Source organism: Mesoplodon mirus (genome assembly GCF_964341445.2).
Source record: "Mesoplodon mirus genome assembly, chromosome: 5".
NCBI classification, from domain to species: Eukaryota; Metazoa; Chordata; class Mammalia; order Artiodactyla; family Ziphiidae; genus Mesoplodon; species Mesoplodon mirus.
This window is the reverse complement of record NC_138980.1, coordinates 68781958-68809262: the sequence shown is the minus strand read 5'-3', so window position 1 is coordinate 68809262 and position 27305 is coordinate 68781958. Positions and strand designations below refer to the sequence as shown.

General features: G+C 43.1%; 2 protein-coding genes across 6 annotated transcripts; one reads left to right on the top strand and one right to left on the bottom strand.

Annotated features, from left to right (window-relative positions):
• On the bottom strand, positions 1-18566 carry BRD8 (bromodomain containing 8). 5 transcript variants are annotated; one of them, XM_082620429.1, is made up of 22 exons: positions 18468-18566; positions 17300-17396; positions 13843-13912; positions 12468-12517; positions 12111-12233; positions 11917-11997; positions 11421-11485; positions 10405-10541; positions 9645-9863; positions 9112-9256; positions 8056-8265; positions 7383-7663; positions 6584-7036; positions 6183-6276; positions 5934-5980; positions 4948-5162; positions 4666-4758; positions 4403-4471; positions 3634-3811; positions 2540-2644; positions 2017-2061; positions 1-379 (listed from the first exon to the last, which is right to left on the bottom strand). In XM_082620429.1, exons 1-22 carry the CDS (start codon positions 18484-18486, stop codon positions 320-322), a joined length of 2856 nt encoding a protein of 951 aa, XP_082476555.1. In that variant the 5' UTR covers positions 18487-18566; the 3' UTR covers positions 1-319. The 5 variants fall into 5 exon arrangements, with proteins under 5 accessions (XP_082476555.1, XP_082476556.1, XP_082476558.1 ...); XM_082620430.1 differs by lacking the exon at positions 2017-2061; XM_082620432.1 differs by lacking the exon at positions 8056-8265.
• A 334-nt stretch (positions 18567-18900) lies between these two features.
• Positions 18901-27022, top strand: KIF20A (kinesin family member 20A). Its single transcript, XM_082621170.1, has 19 exons — positions 18901-19039; positions 19502-19687; positions 20858-20947; positions 21050-21169; positions 21748-21886; positions 21990-22177; positions 22264-22393; positions 22573-22767; positions 22880-22991; positions 23101-23169; positions 23389-23532; positions 23674-23839; positions 23952-24116; positions 24246-24385; positions 24522-24624; positions 24937-25135; positions 25378-25469; positions 25694-25831; positions 26458-27022. The coding sequence occupies exons 2-19, from the start codon at positions 19523-19525 to the stop codon at positions 26773-26775; spliced, it is 2673 nt and encodes an 890-aa protein (XP_082477296.1). The 5' UTR covers positions 18901-19039; positions 19502-19522; the 3' UTR covers positions 26776-27022.
• The last annotated feature ends 283 nt before the right edge of the window (positions 27023-27305 follow it).

Genomic DNA, 27305 nt, shown 5'->3' with positions numbered 1-27305 from the left:
TTTTCTTTTCTTTCAGAGTTTATTGTGTACACATACACTTCACAGGTTTTTTTTTTTTTTTTAAGTCTGTACACTTCACAAGACAGTACAAACTAGCTACAATCTGCTAGCAACACATCAGGACATTAACACATCCCATGATTTTTGCCCTAAAACAGGCAATTGTGCTACTCCAACTCTCTGAGAGAGATTTTTCCAGCTCATGTCATGTGGCCCAGACACCTCCTCTTCTGTAACTTCCACTTCTGGAACTTCCACAAGCCCAAGCTCTATCTTTACTTCTATTTCATGTTCAGCTCAGTGCAGATACTCCGAGGCTTCACTTTTTCATCTTCATATCTGCTTCAATGGCACAGCGGCGCCCCCTGGTTCCCCCATCCTAGATGACAGGCAGACAAAGAAAGGGAGCATGAGTGAGTTAGCTATGAGGTAAGAGAAAAGGTGCAACAAGAATGCTGGGGATTTGGTTTTTTGGGGGAAGGGGGGGAGAATCAGCAGAAAAATCCAGGAAATAAGGGGCATTTATCTGTCTTCCCACAGAGTGGGCTAAAAAGCACCTGGTAGTAGTGTGTGAGGAAATGTAGGACAGAGTGCCTTGCTTCTGCCCACCATAGAGGTCACTGGAGTTCACCTGGGGTCCCACAGAATGACTATCAGTCATCCCACCCAGGCCCCAAATCATGTGCAAAGGAAGAGGAAGAGTAAAAGATGGGTGGGAGAGTCAGAAAGGGCAGTGGATAGTGAGATTCTTGGCTAACATACCTGTCCAGCTGTTGATCCCTATAAGAAAGGCCTTTCCTGCAGACTGACCCTGGCACTAGTTCCCTAGCACCTCCTGAGTTGTTTTCCGTGAGATCAGGACAATCAGAAGGCTTCTTTCCATCTGCTGCTCTCTCCCTGCAGCCCAGCTCCTTCCTCTTGTGCAATACTTTGCTGTCTTCAATAGATAAAAGATTCTATTAACCAGCCTTGCAACAACCAGCCAATTGCTTGGGGATCCAGAGTCACTGTTGCAGGCCAGTAGGAAAGAATGGAGATTACAGTGTTCTGTCTGTGGTACGGACTAAGGCCTGTAGGTAAGATGAGCTAGTGAACACTTTTGCTGGGCCAGGCCATTTTTACATTTCTAACATGCAAGGACTCTAAAATTCTTAGAGCTCATGAACACAAGTTGCCTTTGAGGCAACAGTAAGTATAAAAATACCACCCTTGCATTTGTATAACACTTCCTTTTTTTTTCAAGCCATTTTATCCTCATTTTATCCTCACAACATCCCTGTGAGGTACGCTGGACAGGCACCTCATTATATTACCTCCATCACACAGATGAGGAAAACAAAGCTCCAAGAGATAATCCAGAGTTTTAAGATCATGTGGTTTTCTAGGCTGATATCCTTCCATTACATCATGACTTAGTGCCTCATAATGAACAACAGAGAGTCAGAGTATTTTTCAAATCACAGAGGAAAAGAATAGAAGTCTTTAGGCTAGCTTTACTAAGCTTATCTCTAATTCCACCAGCCACTACTGTATGTAGTGGTCACTGTTACTGAGATCTTTATCTTAAATTTTACTGAATGTTTGTGTATCAGTCATCACTCTTGCAACTTAATATTAGAGGAAAATTAAAAACCCATGTGCTGAGTATCTGTAGGTATGAGGAACACTTTTTAAAAGCCAGCTAGCAGTTGCTGCTCTGAGCAATCTTCTATTTGTAAGAAAAGAACTGTCAAAAGGTGCAGTCAAGAAATAAGGAGCAGGTGCATCCTAGATCCTTACCAATAATACCTCATTTCAGCTCAGTGAAGTCATAAATAGTCCCTACCCAGCCCACACACACACACATGCAGACAGACAGGAGTGCAGAAGAGAGAGTTTCTTATTCGATGACTTGAATAAACAGAAGTTTAAGACATTGCCACAGTCTGCATGTTCGATTTCCCTCTGCCACCCACCCCCAGCAAGAGCTGAGAAACTTTGTGGCAACACCACCCCTTGCAGCCATTCAATACTTACAAAGAGAGAGAGAAGGAAGGCAGGAGAGCCCATGGGGACACTGTCCTGTTAGAGGACAAACAAACACTGATCAGGTTCCACGGAAACTCTCAGCTGCAAGCACCCCAAACCTCAGGACAGAGACACAAGCACCACACACACAAAGACAAAAATCTTAAAACTCAAGAATAAGAGGAAAGAGATCCAAAAGCAATCTGGCCATTATGCCTCTGGAATAGGAACTGATGGTCCCCAAATGCTGCAAGCTATGTAATTTCTCCCACTTTGTGAGCATTCTCCGAGAGGAGATAATAATTCATGCACTCAGCTCACAATTTCTCCCATGTGACTGGGTCTCCCAGTCACAGCAGGTTTCTTCAGTGTTTGGATGGGAGCAAACAACTACCATTTTAAAATCTTTATGTCTGTATACCATTGGAATGTAGAAGCCTGGAAGTACCAAGTAGTAACATAAGGTTCCTTGGATGCTTCAAACTTTTATCACTGGAACACTGGCACACAGGCTCTTCCTTGGTCTCCTCACCTTCTCTGAAGAATCCTGTTTGCGGGTAGAATCTCTCCCTCGAAGACTTTTAGCACTGATCCCAGACTCAGATGTCTGCATAATCAACTGTGTGGCCAGGAATTGCTGTAGGGAGAAGAAACAGAGTTGGCCCTAGAGACCTGATCCATCAAGGAAGAATGAAGACACCTTAAGCTTTGTAAATAGGAGTACAGTACTGTTCTGCAAACAGCATTCAAATACGTCTTGAATGATTAGGAGTTTTAGCACATTAGGTTTTAATTCTAGTTGTGCATGCTAAGGAATCGGAAAATGCCAAATAGCTCTAATTTTTTGTTGTTGTTATAATATAGCATCAAAATCTCTATGCTCTTACTCTATAGCACAGGGAATTATACTCAGTATCTTGTAATAATCTATAATGGAAAAGAATCTGAAAAGAATATACATAAAAAATTGGGGTGGCCAAAAAGCTGGTTAGGATTTTTTTCTGTAAAATGTTATCTGAAAAACCTGAACAAACTTTTTAGCCAACCCAATAGATATAAAATTGAATCACGTTGTTGTCCACTTGAGACTAACATAACACTGTAAATTAACGATATTTCAATTTTTTAAAAAATCCTAAAAAACAAATTTCTATGCTCTAAGAATGACAGAGAATAAAACTAGATGAACCAAAGCAATTTAAGTAATCAGTAAGCAATTTAAGTAGATTGGCAGACTCTGCAGAGATAGACAACATCCCTCCAAGTTCAATATCCCAAAGGGTGCCTGGTAATGTAACTACAGGTTAGAAGTAGGTTCCCTGCAATGAAAAGAATCGTCTACCATGTACATAATTCATATCACTTAAAAATATACATTCACCATTTTACAAAAATTTTATTAAAAAACTTCAGGAAACAAGATATTTGCCCAAGAAAGGCAGAATATTCTCTCACAACTCTTTTACCAAACCAACAAGAGAAAACCGTCATGAATCCAGCAAGAACAAAATTGTATCTTCCTGTGTCCCTGATGGCTATTCCAAGCAAAAACCACAACACCCCTTCCTAACATCAATACAAATCCTTCTTTTGAGTATTTTAAAATTCTCAGGATCCTCAAAGTACCTGGATCTGCTCCAAGACATCTCGCTGCATTTCTACTGCCATGTGATAGACATCGTGGTCTGAGCTATTATACATCACAGCATTCTGGAACATCAGCATAATGTCACGCTGAAATTCAGCTGTGCTGCGGATCAGTCCATTTTCAATGTTTTTCTTAATAGTTGACAAATCCATAGGCCTAAAAAACAGAGCAGGGGGAAATGGGAGCATAGAGGGGAAAGGACTCCGCTGGATCTCTGAATATATTATTACCGTATGCATTTCCTCATACATACCTTTAGTCCCAGCTGCCAGGACTCAAACACCAAGCCCTAAAACAAGTACTTAACCCCAAAACCAAATTCAGCCTGTATAGTAAGTACTGAGAAAGGTAATAAAGGGGGTTAATTCTTTTAGACTCAGTGATCCAGTCAGTGAAATAATTAGTTTAGCACTTGGTCATACTTACATCAAAAACATCTGCTTTATACTTTCTGTCTAAAGCAAAAGTCCACTAAGGGGCTTCCCTGGTGGCGCAGTGGTTGGGAGTCCGCCTGCTGATGCGGGGGACACGGGTTCGTGCCCCAGTCCGGGAGGATCCCACATGCCGCGGAGCGGCTGGGCCCGTGAGCCATGGCCGCTGGGCCTGCACGTCCGGAGCCTGTGCTCCGCGGCAGGAGAGGCCACGGCAGTGAGAGGCCCGCGTACCGCAAAAAAAAAAAAAAGTCCACTAAGACTGGACAACTTACAATTCAGGCCTAGTCAGCATGCTGAATGGATCATGGCTTACCTCTGTACAATGCTGTGGTAGCCAGGTGCTATGTCATCTGTAACAGGCTGCAGGAAGACATTAGCGTACCTGTCCAAAAAGAATATGGTGCAATTACTGACTTATCCTTCAAGAAGCACAGGTGAGAGAACTTGATCTAAGCGGCTGAAGGTTGTAAGAGACAATGCCATCAGTCCTGTACAAGCGTACTCACTTTTTTCTAATTACCAACAATGAGGAAGAGCAGGAGAAAATGTTCCTACTACTTGGTAAAGCCCACTCACCTATGATTAGCTGCGGCTCTCCATACAAGCATGATGGCTTTCTTCCAGATTTTCTGTGCCTGAATAGCTTCCTGATCCTCACTACAGACAGAGCTGAAATAAAAGAAATATGGGAGTCCCACTTGACATAAGTCCAAAATAAAAAGAGTCTTAATTATTTCTTGTCAGATGTTTGTTCCAGGCCAAGAAACAGAAGATGAAAAAGTAAGACTAAAGAAAAGATCCTCTCCTACTTCTCACCTTCACTGCCTTGACCTCAAAGAAAGAATTGCAGATACTCACAACTGTGAAGAAGCAGGGCTGCTGGGGATGGAGTCTGCCAGTGTGTGGGACTGCAGCGTAGCATTGTGTATGCTAAAGCCATCGTCACTCTCACTCACAGGGGGCTCATTATCCATTTCTGACAAATAGCCTTCTCCTTGATCTTCTTCCTTAGGCTCCCCTAGGCTGGCCGCTTCACTGACTCCATCTTCCTCCTCATCCTCACCTGGGGCATCCTTAGACATAGTGTGCTCCAGTCAACAAATGGAAGGAGAGCAAAGCTATCCAGCAAAGCATCATTAAACATGATCTGTCTTTTGGGTTAGATCAGTTCTAGAAAATGACCTCACACTGTTTCCTGACTGAGCCCTCTATCACTTATACTACCATCTACTTAAAGACACTGGCTGATCAAGTAACTTAGAACCTGGACAAAGAATAAGACCCAGGATCTTTTTAAAAGGAAGAAAAAAAAGCTACTTACTTAAGACTAAGCTAAGAGGCGTTCCTTCTTTCCCCTTGCTCTTGAGAGGAACTCTGACCCTGGGTACAAAGTTATCAAAAATAGTTTTTATTTTGTGTCTCATCTGATGGAGCAAGCTCACATCTCATTAAGTCTGTTTGTTACTACTGCTTTAGTAATTCTAATAAGAAAACTTTGGATGACTTTCTCTGAATAGTATAATTAATATCTGATTTCTATATGCTCTCCCTGGCTCTGATATCCCTACTCACTCCAAATCACTCTGGATGTATCAAAGCTTCTTTGTGCATTATATGCAAAGAAAGGTCTGTGTGATATTCACAAACTCTTTCAATTAGGAAGCACCTGTTGCCATAGTACTCCCACTATGCCTAACTGTCCACTGCAGCTTTTCCCCATGCAACTCCTTAACCAGTCTCATCTCAGAGAATAATGATGCGAGTTTACTCAAATTCATTAAAAAGGTAGTGCTATAGGGAAGTCTAGTCACACAGCAAGAGGAATAAAGAAAAGTCTGAAATACCTTTATCTGGCTTCCAAAAATAGTCCCTGATTCTTCTTTCAATGAGTCTGCAGAGGAGAGAAAGACTACCTGAAGATTTTTCCACCTTAGCCTTCCCCTTCCTATGGACAATAGTCCCCTGCAGCTCTCCTTTCCATGCTGACCTATTCTACCTTCTCTACTTGCCCACAACCCACAAATCCCTCAGAAGCCAAAGCAAATGATTTAAAGTTAGTTATAGAGTACATATTTCCTGGCTTTATTATTTACCTGACATTTCAAACTTGTGCTGAGTCTCTGACTCTAAAGGATCTTCAATAGGATTTGAGCCATGTGATGGAGACAACATGCTTTCAGGGGATGCCTGAAGACCAAAAAGAACAAATACCTTAAGTCCTGGTAAATCACTACAGCTTATACATTATTCTTCAATGATAATGAGACTATAGAAATTCTAAGTCCTCCTACCCATGTAATATGATTCTAATGGTCACCTTAATAGAACAGGGTAAGTATATACAGTACTGATCATACCTATGGGCTTTGGACACATCAACATGTCAGAACTCAGGCATGCAACAGGAAAACCAAAGGCCTAAAATGTCACTTCTTACCTAAGATATAACCCTCCACCCCCTGCCCCCATCCCCCAAGCCCTCGATCTTAAATACCTCTGTCTTCACTGTTGTAATTGGAGTTTCATCGCCTCTCCTACTGGAAGCATCTGCTTCAGTAATTTCTCCAGTTGCAGTACTTCTGGGTTCCTCATCTAAGTCCTGACTCCTGAGTTCTGGTGGCTCCATACTCGTGGCTGGAACAACTCCAGATACTATTTCAGCCCCTGAAATGCCTTGCTCTGGTTCTGCAGGTTCCATTTTGATCTCAACACTGGGTTCCCTGATGTCCACCAGTTCATGGATTCCTTTGCTTTCTGTTTCTTCAAAGTCCAGCCTCTCTTGCTTGACCGTCATCTCTGGTGCAGGGAGAGGTACTGGCTTTTCCCGTTCCTGCTGCATAGGGTGCTCCCAGGGGCCAGGCAGGGATTGGGGATCATCATTCTCTTCACAGAATGACAGTGCTGCTTCCACTGCTGCCACATCCAGCACTTCAGGATGATCATCTACCTGTCCCATAATACATACACTGTTGAAGTCACAAAAAGAAGCCCAAGTCCCTCAATTCATTAGCACCAAATGAGATGGCCTGAATCTGAAGCTTCTCTCTCCATCTTCTCCATGTAGCAGAAGCAACCAATGGACAGGTACCTGTCTGGTGCAAACCAGTAACATAGGAAAGGCTGGGTAGATGACTAGTATGTCAGTATCAAAGGGCTTTGGGACTACAGAGATGGAGATGGGAAGAAGCAGGAGAGTTGTTTATGTAATTCTTACTACAAGAAGCAAGGAGAGGCTGAGGAGAGAAGCCTATGTAGGACCCATGAGACATTCTTTGGGGCTTTGCTGAAGTTACCTTGTCCTCAATGATGGCAATGATGTCCCCAACAGTCTCAAAGTCCAGCTCTTCACCTGTGTAAGACACCGCAATATCCATCTTCTCAGCCAGATCTAAATCTTCCTTCCCATCAATGCTAGGAGCCTTTGATCCTCCAGGGGCCTCTGCTACCCCTGACCGGAAACACTCTTCTTTGATAGAATTGATGATCATGGAGATTTCACTGCTATCCATGGAGACAGTCACAGTATGTGGATCCCCCACAGCCTCCATGGGAACACAGGTGTCAGGCTGACTCACTGAATAACAGGAAAAGAAAACCATCTCAGAAGCTTATTTGGTACCAACTGTCCACCTGGAGATCACACCAAAGCTGTGGACAGATGTCAAGCACCCATACACTTAAGCTCAGTAAAAGTTATCTTACATCTACCTATGTTTTCTTCTCCTCAATTTTATCTAGAAAGGTGAAAACACATTCTCAAGCCCATTCATATATGTACACTTAGCCCTTTTGCCCCAACACATAAATGCCCACCCACTTCTTCTCACATCCTTGTTTTTGTAAGAATAAAGACGGCACATGTCCACAGAGAACAGAAGCTGATGTTCTTGGTCACCTTTCTCTAACTGAAGCTCAAAATGAAATTTTGGATCTAGTTGCTGCTCAGGGCGTGGGTCAAGGACGCACCTGGAGCTACACTCTCAGGAGTGGAGACAGCCGGAGCAGAGGATGGTGCTGGCAGCGCAGGCATCATGACAATGGTAGCCTGGGACACAGACTCTACAGGGGGTGGCACAATTTTAACTGGAGGTTCACTGGCAACAGTAGTGAAGGAAGCAAGAGGTGTGGTGAACTGTGTAGGACCAGCTTCTAAAAGCCGGGAAAGAGTGGGAGCACCTAACAGACAAAGAGGTACACAAACGAGGTAAGAAGAAAGCACATGAGCAAGCAGCAAACAATAGCCACTTTAAGACTCAACCAAGAAAATTTTTAGTCTCAAAGGATGAAAGTAACTCCTCTGTTAAATAAGCTCATTATCTATATCCTTATTTTTTCAAACCTTACTTAAGATCTTCTGCCAAGTTAGGAATGACTCAAAGCACCAGAATACATAATTCACATGAAAAATGAGTGGTAATTTTTTTAAAAAGGTATGAATAAATCTGACCCTTCTACTGAAGTTAAGCATGCTATAAACCACCCAAATTTAACACTACTCAAATACTAAAATCAAATGTTTCGCATTTTTTAAAACTCTTTTTTGCTTTACATTTTCTACCTCATTTAATTCTCACTACATCCTTGTGAAGTATATATATTGCAATTAATAAAAGAGGAAACTGAGGCTCAAGAATTAAGTTACCTATCCAAGGTCACAAAACCAGTGTGTGGCAGGCCTGAGACCCTTTAAGTCTAGTGTTCTAGTTCCAAATCTTATCTGCCTATGCTATAGTCTCAGGTATCCCTAGCACCCTTTTGTGATTTTTGCACCTTCACCATTAACTTCACTATTCCTCTCATTCAGTATCTATGCTGTGGTCATCCAGGACAATCAGTATTTTGAAGATGAAATGGATTTACAATTTCGAGCTCCATGTGGTTTAACAGGTAAAGTAGCTCCAAGTTTGGGCTTTAAATCTAGGATTCACAGTTGCTTAATAACAAAGGCTAGAAACCAAGGGCAGTCAATGCCATGTTCAACATCTCTAAAATAAAGTCGACAACAGAAAAGTAGTGACTTACCTGAGGCAGCTGGGGAGGCTGCAACAGTGTTGGGTGTTTGCTGCATCTCCCCACCATGTATCATGGGAAGGACCCCGCCTACCTCCAGGAGGACACCTGTACTGTTCAGGTGGCCAGAAGCCACAGCCATTTCACTCTCATTGACCTACCAGGGAAGAATAGAGGTGAAGGCTACACTCAAGCTTTCCTTTATTACCACTTCCCAAAAAAGCTCCAGCAGTTGGCCAAACTTCATGAAACTAAAAGTTAATATCCAAAGAAAATGATTTCAGACCCAAGGGAAACACTGATTTTCAAAACTTATTGACAAGAGTTCTCTGGAGAAGAGAACCAAAATAATTATGGTTTCAGATACCTCAGGACCCAAGGATACTATCAACTATTTTGTTTTGTTGTGTTTTTAAATTAACATTTAACTAGGAGATCTCTTCCTCTTTTGAACTTTTTTTCCATGTTATATTTTAGGTCCCAGGCACTCCCTTCCAAATTACTTAATCACCACAGCTCTCAAACACCCACAGAAGTCTCCATACCAGTCTGGGGCTAGTAGGCAGGAGGCTGCCCTTCTTCAAGAGCTCTGACAGCAGAGGGGAGGGGGGTGGAGTTGCTTTCTGTCCAAGCATCTTTTTCTGGGGTGAATCATCTGTTACTGGGGTCATGGGGGCTTCTAAGGGTGCAGAGCCTGGAGGAAGGGTGTCAGGAATTCCAGGAAACGAGGTGACTGGGGTACTCGGCAAAGTCCCAGGGGTTACCTAAGAGACAACAGAGAACCTTTATCTGACTTCTCAAACTCAGGAAGGTTCCCTACTAATCTGGATGGGTTAGTGTGTCTACCTATTACTTTATTAGTCCTGAGTGGAACTGCCCAGAAACCCTCTACCCGTCTTGCTCTCAACCACACCTTTCTTCCCCACAATTTTTTCTCTTCTACTCACTCAAATCCAAAGTGACTCAACCATTCCACCCAACTTGCCTTTTATAAACTCCTTACCCACTACCAATATTATATTTACATAGAAATCACCCTATATTTCAGCAGGAATTTCGTAAGACCAGTACACTTACAAGTAATTCCTTAAGTTAGTCTTTTACCTATCTCTAAAAATGTCAAAAGCCTCAATGTTTTTAGGTCCATTCTTATCTTAGAGCACAGAACATGGTAAATTATGTCTTTAGAATTCAGACCAAGAGAGGAAATTGCCTCTAAGCCAGAAGTGGTTTCCTCATCACTCAGCTCTCTGATGGCTTACTGCCCCTTTGCCGATCAATTCCTGTGGATGGAAATATACTCACCCCAGAGGTGGCCTCTTCCATAGTGGTTGCAGTCAAGTCGGCAAGTGGATAATCACCTCCTGGGGAGGAAGAATCTATAGGAGAGCGAACCATCACAGTAGGTAACCTCCGAGGGGGTGTTTTTACTGCTTGACGGGCTAGAACATACAAACGAACAATTTCTGTCTTCAAGATTAAATAAATAAAGCTAGACTCTGCTATTATATAATAAAGGACAAATAGGGATGTTACATTACTAAGGCAGCATTAAGAATCTGGATTAGGGCTTCCCTGGTGGCGCAGTGGTTGGGAGTCCGCCTGCCGATGCAGGGGACGCGGGTTCGTGCCCCGGTCTGGGACGATCCCACATTCCGCGGAGCGCCTGGGCCCGTGGGCCATGGCCTCTGGGCCTGCGCGTCCGGAGCCTGTGCTCCGCGACGGGAGAGGCCACGGCAGTGAGAGGCCCGCGTACCGCAAAAAAAAAAAAAAAAAAAAGAATCTGGATTAGAAAGCTTTCTTTACAAGATTTTAGCCTAATTTTTCCTAAGAGCAATTCTCACCCTAAGCAAACTTGTGTACCCTAAAGGTCCTTGGAGTAGGAAAGTAGTTTAAACATCCCTCAATATCCTCTTCAACAACTTAAGATTCTGCTTTTAACAAGAGGGAAAGACCTCAATGGCTCAAAGCATGTATTTCTAGAATTACAAATGCTTAAGTTCCTCCACTTATCCAATGACTAAGTTATTCTCAATCTTTTTACAGGCTTTGACTTCTAAAACCTTATGTTCAATATGTTATTATCAGGCTTTTGTGTCTTAAAAGAACACATGGTCTAGTGAGATCTCAGCAGAGCTCACTTTCTAAGAGTTTCCTCCTGGACATAAAGGGACGTTTTTATTCTGGTAAAAGAGAAGATGACAGAGAAAAGCATGCAATTGGAATTAGTAGATTCTGTGTTAACAAACAGTCTTCAACTGTCATCGTCATGCAGTAGTGTATAGTCAAATTGTTAAACGGAGTCACTAGGTTCACCTTACCCTGATAAGCCGCATCCGTAGCCTTCCTCTTTACTTCAGCCTCCTCTTCCTCCAATTTCTTTTTCCTAAAGAGGAAAATAAGGGTTAGATCCTAGCCGGCTGTAGCTCCTTCAGCAGTGCCCTCACAGGGAAATTTTTTGCCAGGCTAGCACTTTCTAGAGGAAAAACCTAAAAAATAAATCTTTATCAGCAAAATAGGGAATTTTGAGTATACTCCCTAACTACCAGTTCTTTACCCGTTCTTTACCCAGGCAAACTAGAGCCACTTTTAAGTTAGAACTAAGTTATGTTCTCACACTGAAATATTCTATCACATTACCTTCTAGGACTCACTACCCCCTCCCAGCCACCAGGCCACTCTGCAGCTTTCCCTTTCCAGAATCTCTCAAATCTAAAGGGGTGGCAGATGTAGGAAATAAGCCAGATTACTTAAGAAGTAAAGAGGATAAAAAGAGAAAAAGAAGTACAGATGGAAGAACAGTATAATATAACCCACATCGCAATGTCATTGCAAAGCTCATCCAGTCTGCTGTCCATGTGCCCAGCTTGAATTAGTTCTGCATCTCTTTTCAGCCGTCTGTAGGATGAGAGGTAGGTAGACTGGGTTTTTTAATCTATTCAAAAAATTCTGACTAGTATAAGCCAGCCCGATTTGTCTCTCCCAACCATTTTGCATTCTCTGAGAAGTACCTATATTTTTCCTGGGTTTCCTTTATCACTTTCTTTAGTTCCTCAACTCGCTCAGCAGTCAGTTTCCGAACAATGACATCTTCAACAGTTTCTACCACTTCTCCCTTTTCACCCCGTTTCCGTCTATGGAAAAATTTTAAAAACAAACAAAAACAAAAACAAAAAAACAGATATACACTTGAATAAGAGAACATTTTTTCCTACTCCCACTTGCTTTCTTTGAGCCTTCTCCAACATCTAACCAGAGATAATTTCTAACTTTTATCACACCATGATATAAACATAAAAAAACCAGACTTCCACAGTAAATATTCTCCACTAAAGAGATTTGGCTCAAGTGCCTGGCTTTGTACTCACTTTGGGGTCTCAGTGGTCTCTAGGAGCTCTGAGTACTGGGAAGCACAATGCTATGGAAAAAAGTGAAAATATGATGAGCAAGCCTAAAAAGGAATGACCTTTCAAAGTTTCAACATATTAGACTAAGGTTTAGACAGGGGAGCTATATTTAAGGTAGGAGTAGCTTCTAGGAGGACAAATTACTTTGCAATCAAATCAGTTCAAAATAATCAATACCATAACACAAAAAAGGGAGTCTTCTGGCCTGGAGTTTGTCTATTTGAGGAAAGACAAGCTAAGAGCCAATATTTATATTTAATATCAACTGAGTAGTTACTGTATGCAAGGCACTGTGCTAAATGCTTTCTAGGTATTACCTCAACTAAATATTTTCAACAATCCTGAATCTACTTTTATCCCTATTTTACAAATCAGAAAACTGAGGCTCATGGTTCAAAGTTTTCAAGTGGAGTCATATCAAACCCAGATCCATCTAATGTACAAGACTGGCCTTTTAACTGTTATGCTACGCTGACAAGAACAGTTTGTAATAGCGTGGGCATACGTGGATGGATTGGCAAATATTGAGAAAAAGAAAAAGTATTCTCCAACTATTCTTCATGGTACAAAAGCCTTGTGATTAAAAGGGTAGGACCTGGTCACACTGGTCAGAATGGCCATCGTTAAAAAGTCTACAAATAATAAATGTTGGAGAGGGTGTGGAGAAAAAGAGAACCCTCTAACACTGTTGGTGGGAATGTAAATTAGTGCGGCCACTGAAGAAAACAGCACAGAGATTCCTCAAAAAACAAAAAATAAAACTACCGTATGATCCAGCAATCCCACTACAGAGCATATATCCAGATAAAACTATAATTTGAAAAGATACATGCAACCCTATGTTCACAGCAGCACTATTTACAATAGCCAAGCTAAGACATGGAAACAACCTAAATATCCATCAACAAGTGAATGGATAAAGAAGATATTCAGATATAGAGAACAGATTTGTGGTTACCAAGGAGAAGGGGGTGTGGGGGAGGAAAGGATGGGGAGTTTGGGATTAGCAGATGCAAACTATTATATACAGGATGGATAAACAACAAGGTGCTTTTGTATAGCACAGGGAACAACATTCAACACCCTGTGATAAACCATAATGGAAAAGAATATGAAAAAGAATACATGTATGTATAACTGAATCACTTTGCTGTACAGCAGAAATTAACACAACATTGTAAGTCAACTATACTTCAATAAAATTAAAAAAAGAAATAAACGTAAGAACAAATAAATAAGATACTTAAAGACCAAAAAGAAAAAAGGCAGGACCTGGAAGGGAACCCACTTCACATCTCAAAAAGTGCTCTAAAAGAACGCTTACTTGGGAACTTACTTTTTGAGAGAACCAGTCTGGAGGGCGGCCAGGTTCTGCAAAGGGCTTGATTGCTCTGCTAACTGATACCCTACAAAATTAGAAAAGCCTTATCACATATCAAATTGAAAAAAAAAGAGAGAAGGTATACTTAGAGTTCAAGGTTTAGAGTACAAACTTTGGAGTAAAAAATTGTCACTGGGAAATATTCTGGAATATGTGACTATGGAAAATGACACAGCTACTGAAAAGTCATTTTAGAGGGAAAGTGTCATTGCTAAACAGTTTTCCTACATGATGTATTTCCTGAGTGAAGTGAAGCTACTAGGACCTAGTAAAGTATCATTTCTGTTCATTTGGGAAAATATTTTTATGTTGATCTTGGTTCTTTCAGAAAACATCTGTCATTTGGGAAGCAATCTGTAAAATATTCCAGCCCCCCCAAAGTTATCTTTTGATCTATTAATACAGCTCTTAGGAATATAAGAAAATAACAAAAGAAGCAAGCACCAGGAAGAAAGCACCATGTAGACTTGACCAAACTGATGAACAGTTAGGTTTTTCCTAAATGCCTGCAAGAGGATGTTTAACTTATAGCACTTCACCTCTAGAAAATATTAAACCACCCATAAAAATAACTATGAAATATAATATATATGGTGATACAGAATGTATTTATAACATAATATTAACTGAAAAAAGGTGACAATTTTCTGCTATGATGCACTCATGACTTTTTAAAAAGTTACAGGTATAAAGACAAAGGAAGAAATAGGCAAAAATGAAAATAGACTGAAATGGCTTGATGCAAGAGCATGAAGGGGCTTCAACTGTGTCTATTTCTTTTTTTTTTTTTTTTGCTGTATGCGGGCCTCTCACTGTTGTGGCCCCCCACCCCCCGTTGTGGAGCACAGGCTCCAGATGCGCAGGCTCAGCGGCCATGGCTCACGGGCCCAGCCGCTCCGCGGCACGTGGGATCTTCCCGGACTGGGGCACGAACCCGTTTCCCCTGCATCGGCAGGCGGACTCTCAACCACTGCGCCACCAGGGAAGCCCCAACTGTGTCTATTTCTTTAAAAAGATCTGAAAGAAACATGACAAAATATTAAGATTTCTTAAATCCAGGTACCAGATACATGGGCATTCTGTATGACTCTCCCTACTTTTCTATGTGGCTGAAGTATTTCACAACTTTAAAAACAAAAAAAGTTTTGAATTTTGTGTTGGGATAATGGTTTCAGAGTTTTTTCTTTTATAAAAAATTTACTTTGGGCTTCCCTGGTGGGGCAGTGGTTGAGAGTCCGCCTGCCGATGCAGGGGACACGGGTTCGTGCCCCAGTCCGGGAAGATCCCGCATGCCGCGGAGCGTCTGGGCCCGTGAGCCATGGCCGCTGAGCCTGCGCGTCCAGAGCCTGTGCTCCGCAACGGGAGAGGCCACAACAGTGAGAGGCCCGTGTACCGCAAAAAAAAAAAAAAAAAAAAAAAGAGTTCAGTTTATATTTGAGTTATATTTAAGTTCAATCTGAGATTTACCAAATTAGTGTGCTTCGTTTTGTCGCAGGATTTACCAGCTCGAGAACAGTTGCTACCTGGAAGATCCTGGTTTCATCTTTGAAAACTTATTTGAAAAACACATAAAATTGTATAAGTGCTAAGTGTGACCAGCAATGGTGCTTTGGTAAACTCATTTGGTTAAAGTAGTAGAGATATACCATACAAATGCAAATTTGTATATTAAGTAATCTGAACACTTAAGACAATTAAAAGGTGTCCTTAGATCCTGAGGGAAAAAAGAGGGGGGAAAAAAAGGACTAATGTTAAAAATGAAAGCGTATGTCCTGGTAGCAAAAAAGACTGGAAACCACACACAGTCCTATTTTCTGGTACTTAAAAGAAATACTGAGTGCTAAGACAATTCAAAAGGGAAAGAATAATCTTTTCAACAAATACTGAGTCCTGGGACAGTTGCATACCTACATGCAAAAGAGACTCCTGCCTTACAACCTACAAAAAATTAACTCAGAATGGATCAAAGACCTAAATGTGGAGAGTTGAAAGCTGTTAGAAGAAAATATAGACGTAAACAGCTTCTTAGCTATGACACCAAAAGCACAAGCAACAGAAGAAAAAATAAACTCATATCGAAACTAAAAACTTTTGTGCTGTAGACAATACCAACAGGTATCAACAATACCAAAGAAAGGCAACACACAAAACAGGAGAAATATTTGCAAATCATCTATCTAACAAGGGATTTGTGTCCAGAATATATAAAGAATTCTTTAAACTCAATAATAAAATGAAAAATAATCCAAGGGATCTGAGCAGACATTTTTACAAAAAAGACATACAAATGGCCAATAAGAACATGAAAACATGCTCAACAACACTACTGGTCATCAGGGAAATGCAAATCAAAACCACAATGAGATACCGTTTCATACTCATTAATACAGCTATAACGAAAAAAGACAACAATAAATGTCAAGCATGCAGAGAAATTGGGGCCCTCATTTATTGCTGGTGGGAATGTAAATCAGTGGGGCCACTTTCTAATTTGGCAGTTCCTCAAAAAGTTGAATAGAGAATTACAATCTGATCTAGCGATTCCACTCTTCCAAGACAACTGGAAACATGTCTGCACAAAATCTTGTACACAAATGTTCATAGCAGCATTAATTATAATAGTCAGAAAAATGGAAACAACCCAAATGTTCATCAACTGACAAATGGTAAACAAAATGTGGCATACCCACACAAGGGACTATTATTTAATCAAAACAAGGAATAAAGGGGACTTCTCTGGTGGTCCAGTGGCTAAGAATCTGCCTTCCAATGCAGGGGACGAGGGTTTGATCCCTGGTCAGGGAACTAAGATCCCATGTGCTGTGGGGGAACTAAGATCCCATGTGAGGCGGGACAACTAAGCCCTCGCGCCACAACGAAAGATCCCGCATGCTGCAACTAAGACCTAATGCAGCCAAATAATGTTAAAAAAAAACACACAAGGAATAAAGTACTGATACATACTCCAACATGAATGAACCTTGAAAGCACTATGCTAAGTGAAAGAAGCCAGTCACAGACAACCACAAACTATATGATTCTATCTATACGAAATGTCCAAAATAAGTTATCTATAGAGAGACAAAGTAGATGAGTGGTTGGTGGAGAATGGGGAGGGGAGATGTTAGAGAGGTAAAGAGGAGACTGGAGAATAACTGCTAAGGGATAAGAGGCTTCTTTCAGAGGTATTTAAAATGTTCTAAAATTAGACTCTAGTGACGGTCTTACAATTCCAAATATACTAAATTCTGTGAATATACTGGGTTAATTTTATGGTATGTGAACTATATCTCAATAAAGCTGTTAAAAAACAAATGCTGCTTAAAGGTTAACTGTTGGAATCCACCGGTATAAAAAAAAAATACCCGACAGTTTCTAATACCCAAGAAAGCAGACATCCTAGATACCTTACCAATTTTGATCTCCACTCCTCATAACGGAAGACGCTAAACACAGCTTCTCTCGGATGGACCATGGCTCTGTAGGGCCAGTACTCAGCAGCTTATGTTCTGAAAGGAGAGAAGACTTGGAGACAACCACTGAGACACTAATTCTAAGCCCCAAAGGGAAGACTAAAAGCCTAACACAAAACATCCCCACCTGTAAGGACAAAGTGAGCCACTATCACCAAATCTTGATTTTCACCTCTTTAGTAAACACCACCACTAGGGTGATGCCTATTCATTGCATGAGAACTGCACTGAGTATATGGCAAAACTTTTCTTCAAATGCCATGGTTACTATATGTTCAAAAAAAAAAAAGAGTCATTAATTTATCGCAGTTCTCCCCAAAGACCCAGTTTTAAGAATGCTTTATTCCAGGGACTTCCCTGGCGGTCCAGTGGTTAAGACTCTGCACTTCCACTGCAGGAGACACGGGTTGGACCCCTGATGGGGGGAACCAAGACCCTGCATACCCCGCGGCGCAGCCAAACAAGAATGCTTTATTCCAATTTGGACGCAAGGGCTATTTCCCAGGATTCCGAGCGGCCAACCCCCACACCCTACCCCGCACTGCCCCACCTCCTTCTTAGCATAAACTTGTTTACTTCTCTCAGGAACACCCACTCCCCTTTAGCTGTTGAGCCTAAAAGAGCTTTTCACTCCGTGAAACAGGGGGAAATGGCTGAGATGCACGAAATGCAATTTTCCCCCAGTGGCAGAAAAAGCTCACGGTTAAGATACCCCATTTCTCTGTGAGTACAGGCCTCACAAACGTTCGTCAGAAAACGACTCTTTGAGACGCCGGCCATTCCATATAGCTGTTGTGTGGACAACATGTCTGCCCACACGCCCGAGCCTCTGAGGCACCTTTTTTCCTCTCACTCTGCTGAGCTCCCAAACATACAAGGACTCCCTGAGGTGCTTCTCTCAAAACTCCGCGGCCTTACTGAAACAGAGACTCTACGCTTCTAGGCCCCCAACCGTTGGCCTTCACAACGCCGGTCGAGCGCAGGTCTTTGACGGCCCTGGGCCCTCAGGCAATTCATTGCTCCTACTCTCTAAGAGTGTGACAGAAATCTGTTGCCTGGCCTTGGCTCTACAAACACCTTCCACACAAGAGCAGCCCAATTACTTACTGCCCGTTCCTGCCGCCATCTTGGCCCCGAAGTCTCCAACCCCGGAAGGAAGACCGTCTGGTAGGGCTAAATCCCGCGGGATTCTGGGAAATCGAGTTCCGGTGTTTGTTCGCGGTGCGTCATGGGAAATGTAGTCCCCCACCCTCCCACCCCCCAACACCCCCAGGATGAACAAGCGCCCTAAACTAGGTCTCTTGTGAGAGGATGGCGACTGAAGCCTAAAGAATGCTTTTAGGCTTCTTAGAAAAGAAATGCCTAGGGTTCAAGAAAAACTGATAAACCGGAGTTCCAGTGGGCCCAACTCCAAACTCCGACAGTTGGTAACCCGTCCCGCACTAGAGCAGAGGTCAAGCCGTAGCGGTTTTCCGGTCTCGCCCGCCCCCTTGCGCCGATTGGTAGGTGCAGATTTCGCTATCTGATTCGCCGAACGAAAGCAGCGCGTAGTTTAAAACATTGTATCAGTAACAAAGGTGCACCTCGTGGGCGGAGTTGTGCTCTCAGGCTGGGAAAGTCCAGGTTCGGCCGCGGAGTGAGAGTGAGCCGGTACCGTAGGAGAAGTGTGGCGTCTTCGGGTGAGTGTGCGGCTGTGCTTGAGCCCAGCTGGGGTACTTGCTTTTGCCCTGGCGGATTCGGCTTTCAGAAAGCGGAACTGCCGCCATCCCTTTTTTTCTTAATACCACTGTCCTCACTGTGGGCCTGGGAGGCGAGGTTGGAGCAGGAGCCTAGGGCTACTGACACCGCCTCCACGACACCGTTGAGCGAGGCACCCTACTTGGAGCGTGGCCTTATGCTTTCGGAGCCGGATATCTGTTCATTCCTGTTCGCGGTCCGAAATGCTGCCTCAGATTGGATTAAATGATTAACTCTTTCTCTCATTCCCTTCCCCTTTGCTGGTAGTTTAAGGGGAAAAGGAGTAAGAATTCAGGCAGCGAGACTAGATTGTCCTGGGGCCAGGGAATTGTTTCTTACCCAGAATTTGCTGCCCCTTTTATCCCTTAAGGTTCTCCTCTCTACCCACTCTTGTCTCTTTTTAGACCTAAACTGCCCCTGCTGAAATGTCACAAGGGATCCTTTCTCCACCAGCCGGCTTGCTGTCGGATGAGGAGGTCGTAGTCTCCCCCATGTTTGAGTCCACAGCTGCAGATTTGGGATCTGTGGTACGCAAGGACCTGCTGTCAGACTGCTCTGTCATCTCCACCTCCCTGGAAGACAAGCAGCAGGTAAAGGAGTTGAAGAGTGGCTTGGGGACAGAAAGTGATATCCTCAGCCTACTAGTTGTCCATACAGAGTAGCATGAGGTAAAAAATCCAGCAATCCTAGGGTTTGAGGGATCAACTCAAAATTAAGAGCATGACAAGTAGAGAATGTACAGTTGTGTGTCCATAAGAAAACTATTAATTGCATTGCATTAATGAAACATCCTCAAATGCATACTCTCAGTTAATCCTATGAGGGAAGGCAATTGTTGTGTCTACTTCACCATGAGTCCCAGACATTTTAAATAATTTGCAAAAGGTCATATTGCCATTATGTAGGTGGAATGTACATTCAGGTTTTAATATCAACCACAGCTTCCATTTAAGGAGCCTTTCTTTCTGCTGAGCTGAGGTTTCTCAGCTGCAGCATTATTGATGTTTGGGGCCAGATAATTCTTTGTTATACGGGGCCGTCCTGTGCGTTGTAAGACGTTAAGCAGCATTCCTGGCCTCTACCCACTAGATGTCAGTAGCTGCTTACCATTTGTGACAACCAGGAAACCTGTCCTGACATTACTAAATGTCCCTTGAAAGGGAAATGGCCATGGTTGAGAAGAACTCTACTCAGAAGTCTCCCCTTTTGTAGAAGTTTCATGAGAGCAGGAGCCTTGTTAATGTTCTTCACTGTGGACTACCAGAGCTCTTAGAATTTTTGGGCCAAAGTAGACAGATCTCTAAATATCTGTTGAATGAACGTGGTGGGTGCTGTTATTAACCCCAATCTACAGATGAGGAAACTGAGGTGAAAAGAATTTAAAGAACTTGTTCAAGATCTCATAGTTACTAAATTATGAAATTGGGACTCAAATTCAGGTATGTCTGCCTCCAAGGTGCTTAACTGCTGTCTTTTGCTATATCACACACTGATCTTCATACCAGTCAACTAGTTCTGACTCAGATAATCTGTGGTAAGCCAAGTTTTCAGGATAGTGAAGAGACAAGGAAGGGTGATTAAGTACTGAAAACTCCATGTGGGTTGGAATGATTATGGAACCCAAGTAATGGCACAGAGTCATTTGAGGTGGAATAGAGGTAGTGTTAGCATGATTCCCAGGAAATATGCTATATTTTCCCATCTGCTCAGAAGTAACTGTTGAGATTAATCTGTGATATTGGCCTGGAATTCTGCCACAGGTTCCATCTGAAGATAGTACAGAGAAGGTGAAAGTATACCTGAGGGTCAGGCCCTTGTTATCTTCAGAGTTAGAACGACAGGAGGATCAGGTAAGTTTCTGAGGAGGGAGGATTCAAGGTGGAATGATACAGTACAGTAGAGGTTCCCAGGAGTGTTCCCTTCTGTGACAACTGTGTTTTCCCCCTTCTCAGGGTTGTGTCCGTATTGAGAATATAGAGACCCTTGCCCTACAGGCACCCAAGGACTCTTTTGCCCAGAAGAGCAACGAGCGAGGAATTGGACAGGCCACCCACAGATTCACCTTTTCCCAGGTACGGAGTTACTGACATGTGAACAAGGGACCAACACTTAAGGGCAACTTTATTCCCTCTTTAGAAGGAAAGCTTTTTACTTGACTGTGACTCCTTATATATTCATGTCTACAATCTGGGAGACACTTGTTATGTGCTAGTCAGTGTGTCGAGTACTTTATGTGCATTAATTCCCAACAACTCTATTGTTATTATTATCATCATTGTCCCTAATTTCCTGGTAAGGATACTGTGGCTCGGTGAGTATAATGTTGCTGAAGCCATGTAGCTAGTCATTGGTGGAGTTAGGACTTGAGTCTAGATCCATCTATTTCCCAAGCCCATGCTTGTGAACATTATGTTGTTCCATTTTGTGTGCAGCATTGGACTTAGTGGATAGCATTCCATAAGTATTTGTTGATTTGGATGAAAAATGGACTGGCAGAGAGTATTTAGGCAGCAGCTGGCAGCAATGCAGGAAGAAGTTGCTTGAGTAGTCTCCAGAGCCAGCCACCCAGGAAGGGATGTATCTGCTGGCTCTGCACAGAGAAAAGTGGGAGACGAAGGATGGGCCTCTGAGAAATTGGGTGTGTCTCTAGATCTTTGGGCCAGAAGTGGGCCAGGAATCTTTCTTCAACCTGACTGTGAAGGAGATGGTCAAGGATGTACTTAAAGGACAGAACTGGCTCATCTATACATATGGAGTCACCAACTCAGGGAAAACCCACACAATTCAAGGTGAGTAATAGGCCTCACAGAACTGCTGACTGTCTTTGCCTTTTGATGCTCTGAGTTGGGGAACAGCACCTACTACAGCTGTCCACCTTTCACATGCCTCCAGGTACCATCAAGGATGGTGGGATCCTGCCCCGGTCCCTGGCTCTGATTTTCAATAGTCTCCAAGGCCAACTTCATCCAACACCTGATCTGAAGCCTGTGCTCTTCAACGAGGTAATGTGGCTAGACAGCAAGCAGATCCGGCAGGAGGAATTGAAGAAACTGGCCCTGATAAATGGAGGCCTCCAAGAGGTAAAGTGTTGGTGTTCACAGAGGCAGGGATGGGGGACAAAGTCTCCAGAAAGTTTTGTGCTTATCTTATCCCTGGACCCCTCCAGGAGGAGCTGTCCACCTCCTTAAAGAAGAATGTCTACATTGAAAGTCGGATGGGTACCAGCACCAGCTTTGACAGTGGCATTGCTGGGCTCTCCTCCACCAGTCAGTTTACCAGCAGTAGCCAGCTGGATGGTATGTACCATGACTGGGCTCTGTGCCAAGTAACAGTAGGGACGTATTCTCTACTCCCAAAAACTTCCAGGGGTACAGACCAGAGGTTGCAACCTGAGCTCCACCTTCTGAGGCCCCTGCAGGCCAAAAGGGAGATGGACTACTCGAGTTGATGCTCTGTACATTGGCTTCTTCCCCAGAAACGAGTCACCAATGGGCACAGCCAGACACTGCCCCAGTAAGTGTCCCTGCAGATATTCGCTTCTCCATCTGGATCTCCTTTTTTGAGATCTACAATGAACTGCTTTATGACCTGTTAGAACCACATAGCCAGCAGCGCAAGAGGCAGACACTGCGGCTGTGTGAGGATCAGAATGGCAATCCCTATGTGAAAGGTATGGGAAAGCAGGGAGGCTAGCATGAACCCTGGAGGGGACCTTGGGAGAGACTAGGAAAAGAGTTAGGTGCTCCCCTCTTATGTATGCCCTTCTTTCCTTGGCCTCTCAGATCTCAATTGGATTCATGTTCAGGATGCTGAGGAGGCCTGGAAACTCCTGAAAGTGGGTCGTAAAAACCAGAGCTTTGCCAGCACCCACCTGAACCAGAACTCCAGCCGCAGGTTAGTGGGTTATGAGTCAGCCTTTCTTTCACTGTGTTCCAGGAAACATTAGTCCTCCACCTGGTCATAGAAGATATGCAGTGACTTTTCGCTCTTTCTTAACTTCCAGTCATAGCATCTTCTCAGTCCGGATCCTGCACCTTCAGGGGGAAGGGGATATAATCCCCAAGATTAGCGAGTAAGTTTTTCCATTTAGAAATTTGGGTTCTTGGCAATAAATGGTAATTGGGGGAGGGGACGAGAGCGGTCCTCAGGGGAATTACTTCCGTTAGATTCATGCTCTCCTTCCTTGGGTACAGAGATTCTTCATGGGTCCTCCCCTCCCTAAAACTATACAAAGGGCTAGAAAGCTCATAACATGTGGGGTCCTTATGTTAGATCCTGTCCATCATTCAAGGTTATCACTCTGTGATCTGGCTGGCTCGGAGCGCTGCAAAGATCAAAAGAGTGGTGAGCGCCTGAAGGAAGCAGGAAACATTAACACTTCTCTGCACACCTTGGGCCGCTGTATTACTGCCCTGCGCCAAAACCAGCAGAACCGGTAAGCTTTTCACTGCAAGCCAGGATGGCCTGGAGCTCTGCAGTTTGCTAAGAGACTTCCCGGTCATCACTGGGGCTAGTGCTAGGATACCCCCAAGGGCTGGAGTTCTGCTCACAGCTCTGTTCTCTGATTCCCTGCCAGGTCAAAGCAGAACCTGGTTCCCTTCCGTGACAGCAAGTTGACTCGAGTGTTCCAAGGCTTCTTCACAGGCCGAGGCCGCTCCTGCATGATTGTCAATGTGAATCCCTGTGCATCTACCTTTGATGAGACCCTTCATGTGGCCAAGTTCTCAGCCATTACTAGCCAGGTGAGAAGCTATAGGTGTGATGACTGTGCTCACTTTGGGCTGGTACCTGTACTTAAGGAAGCTACTAGGGACTAGAAATGGATTCAGTTAAGATTTTTTCCCCCCTCACTAGCTTGTGCATGCTCCACCTGTGCAACTGGGATTCCCATCGCTACATTCATTCATCAAGGAACACAGTCTGCGGGCATCTCCCAGCTTAGAGACTGGAGCTAAAACAGACCCAGGCCTTGATGATGATATTGAAAATGAAGTTGACATCTCCACATATGGCAAGGAGGTGAGAATGCAAGAAAGCTTTGGTGCAGCAGCTTGATGGCTATACATTTTCCATGCTACCTTCCAGGTAGGCCTGTGCCTTTTTAGGGCATGGGCTTCTAGTGACCTCTGACCTGTGTTTACCTCCTAGGAGCTTCTACAGGTGGTGGAAGCCATGAAAGCACTGCTTTTGAAAGAACGGCAGGAAAAGTTGAGGCTGGAGATGCAGCTCCGTGATGAAATTTGCAATGAGATGGTGGAGCAAATGCAACAACGGGAACAGTGGTGCAGGTACCAGCTGAGTAACCCCTCTTGTTCTGTCACCTAGACCTAAGGGTGGGAAGCAGAGACTAGGATGGAGTAGTGCCTCAAGATCTGCTCTCCAAGCTCACTCAGAATCTTCACTCACTTCTCTCTTCTCTGACAGTGAACATTTGGACACCCAAAAGGAACTACTAGAGGAAATGTATGAAGAGAAACTAACGATCCTCAAGGAATCACTGACAAGTTTTTACCAAGAAGAACTTCAGGTGAGTTGCCCTGAACCAGTCCCAACTAGCTGCTCAGATTCCCATCGCCAGCTTGCCTGAGATAAACATTATATAAACTCTCATAGGGGTAGGAATATGTAATTCACCTTTCTATAGTCTCCTTAGTGCTTTGTACGTGTCAGTCTATGTTTAATTAATTGATTAAGAGTTTGGCCAGGAAATGGTGTAAGTGCTAACAAACAGGATTTTGAGGCCCATGTATCAGGGAAATTTTTGTTCATTGTTCAGTCACCTATTCCTGTAGGATTTGTCTGACTCTGAATGGAATTGTGCTCTCTACTTCCTTCTTAGGAGCGGGATGAGAAGATTGAAGAGCTAGAAGCTCTCTTGAAGGAAACCAGACAGCAGCCAGTGGCCCATCAACAATCAGGGTCTGAACTGTCCCTACGGCGGTCACAAAGGTTGGCGGGTTCTGCCTCCACCCAGCAGCTCCAGGAGATTAAAGCTAAACTGGAACAATGCAAAGCAGAGCTAAGCTCCACCACTGAAGGTGAGGGAGACAGGGCCAGGAAGCATAACAGTTTCAGGGAAGAGCTGTTCTTCAAACTTGGGCCTTCTGGTGCCAGCTCCAACATAATTTCCTCAACTCCAAGCTACATCCCCCTGACCTTTCATCCTAGGATGCACATAGCATCACTTGTTATGTCTGCTGCAAGCTACTGTTAATTCAGTTAAAGAGATAAGTCCAAGGCTAGAAAGCCTACACATGTAAGGTTATTGTTTCCTTCTCAGAGCTGCAGAAATATCAGAAAATGTTAGAACCACCACCCTCAGCCAAGCCCTTCATCGTTGATGTGGACAAGAAGTTAGAGGAGGGCCAGAAGGTAATTACCTTTCTCTGTTACCAAAGCTCTCACCTAAGGCAATTTCCAACACTATATCCCTGGTTCATATGAGGACAAGATGTTTTCTCTGCAGTCCTAGAGAATGGCTACTTCATTCAAATGACTAGCCTTTCTAGTTTTACTTCTCTTCAAATGGTTCTCCGACTCCTCCAGATCACTGGTTGATCTTCGCCACAATTTGGTTCCTACTCCTCCTTTTTCAGAATATAAGGCTAATGCGGACAGAGCTTCAGAAACTTGGTGAGTCTCTCCAGTCAGCAGAAAGAGCCTGTTGCCACAGCACTGGAGCAGGAAAACTTCGCCAAGCCTTGGCCACATGTGATGACATCTTAATCAAACAGGTTAGGGAAGCCTATATACCACTTTCTCCCATCAGCCCACTTCAGAGTATACATGAGAAAGAGAAAGGTAAAGACTTTTAGGCTAATCTTACAGTGAGGGGAGTTTCTCTTCCTTGCAAAATAACCATTCACTAAGTACAAGGCATTATGTTAAGGAATTTGTAGGCTTTTTCTGTTATAACAACCCTAGAGAGGTAGATACTATCATATTTAATCCAAGATGCTTAGATTATAAGAAACAATTGTAAGATAAAACACTAACAATTAAGCTATGACACTGTCATCAGTAAATGCATCCTGATTCCAGATGTATTCAAATGTAAAAAAAAAAAAAAAAAATCCTAGGCTAATTTGATACCTAGGAACTGAGGCTCTTGGAGGTTAAGTAAAATCATTCAAGCTCATACCACCTGACGTGTTAGAAAAGGTCCTTCTATTCAGTGCTATTTGTTTGGGTCTTAAAGAAAATACCCTCCTATTCAGTTAAAAGCTCTAAGCATAAAGAGTTAATCTTTGTAAAAAGCAGTTTTAGTAACTAGTAGTGGATAGTGTCTATTACCTTGCCCTCCTGTTTCTCTAACAGATTAGACAGAAATGTTTTCTATAACTTTGTTGATCTTCCTTAGGATCAGACCCTGGCTGAGCTGCAGAATAACATGATGCTAGTAAAACTGGACCTTCGGAAGAAGGCAGCATGCATCGCGGAGCAGTATCATACTGTGCTGAAACTCCAAGGCCAGGCTTCTACCAAAAAGCGCCTCGGTGCCAACCAGGAAAACCAGCAACCAAACCAACAGCCCCCAGGGAAGAAACCATTTCTTCGTAACTTACTTCCCCGAACACCCACCTGCCAAAGCTCAACAGACTACAGCCCTTATGCCCGGATTCTGCGCTCACGGTGCTCCCCTTTACTCAAATCTGGGCCTTTTGGAAAAAAATACTAAGGTTGTGAGAAGGAGAGAGCATTGCTCTGAGGTGGGTCAGCTGCTCAGCTTAAGAAATAGGTCTCTTTAAAGCTTTACTATATATATATACCTGGAACTCTATCCAGAATGCAATATTCAGACACTAGTTTTTCTCCCTTTTGTAATATAATCACCTATGTAATCTTACACTTTTTTTACTTATATGGTTTCTATGCACACAAAAGTTATATTAAAATAAAGATATTGTTCACATTTTAAATTTGAATTCTAAATTTAGCATAATCATTGAATTATAAAAGGGGCAGAAAATTTGAAAATCAAATATCATTCGGGCCCCTGGGAACTTTGCACAGGAATGGCAGTGCAGACCAGCAACTGGTGCACAGCTAACCCAAGAAAGCTTGGTAAGAAATTAATTCAAGGGACATTAGATATTCTAAACCTTCCTTAATATAAAATGAAGTGTCACCAATAAAGACGTTAAAAAAACCAAAAACCAAAAAAACAAAAACAGGTTAATTAACTAAATGATTAAAAGGTTAATAAAA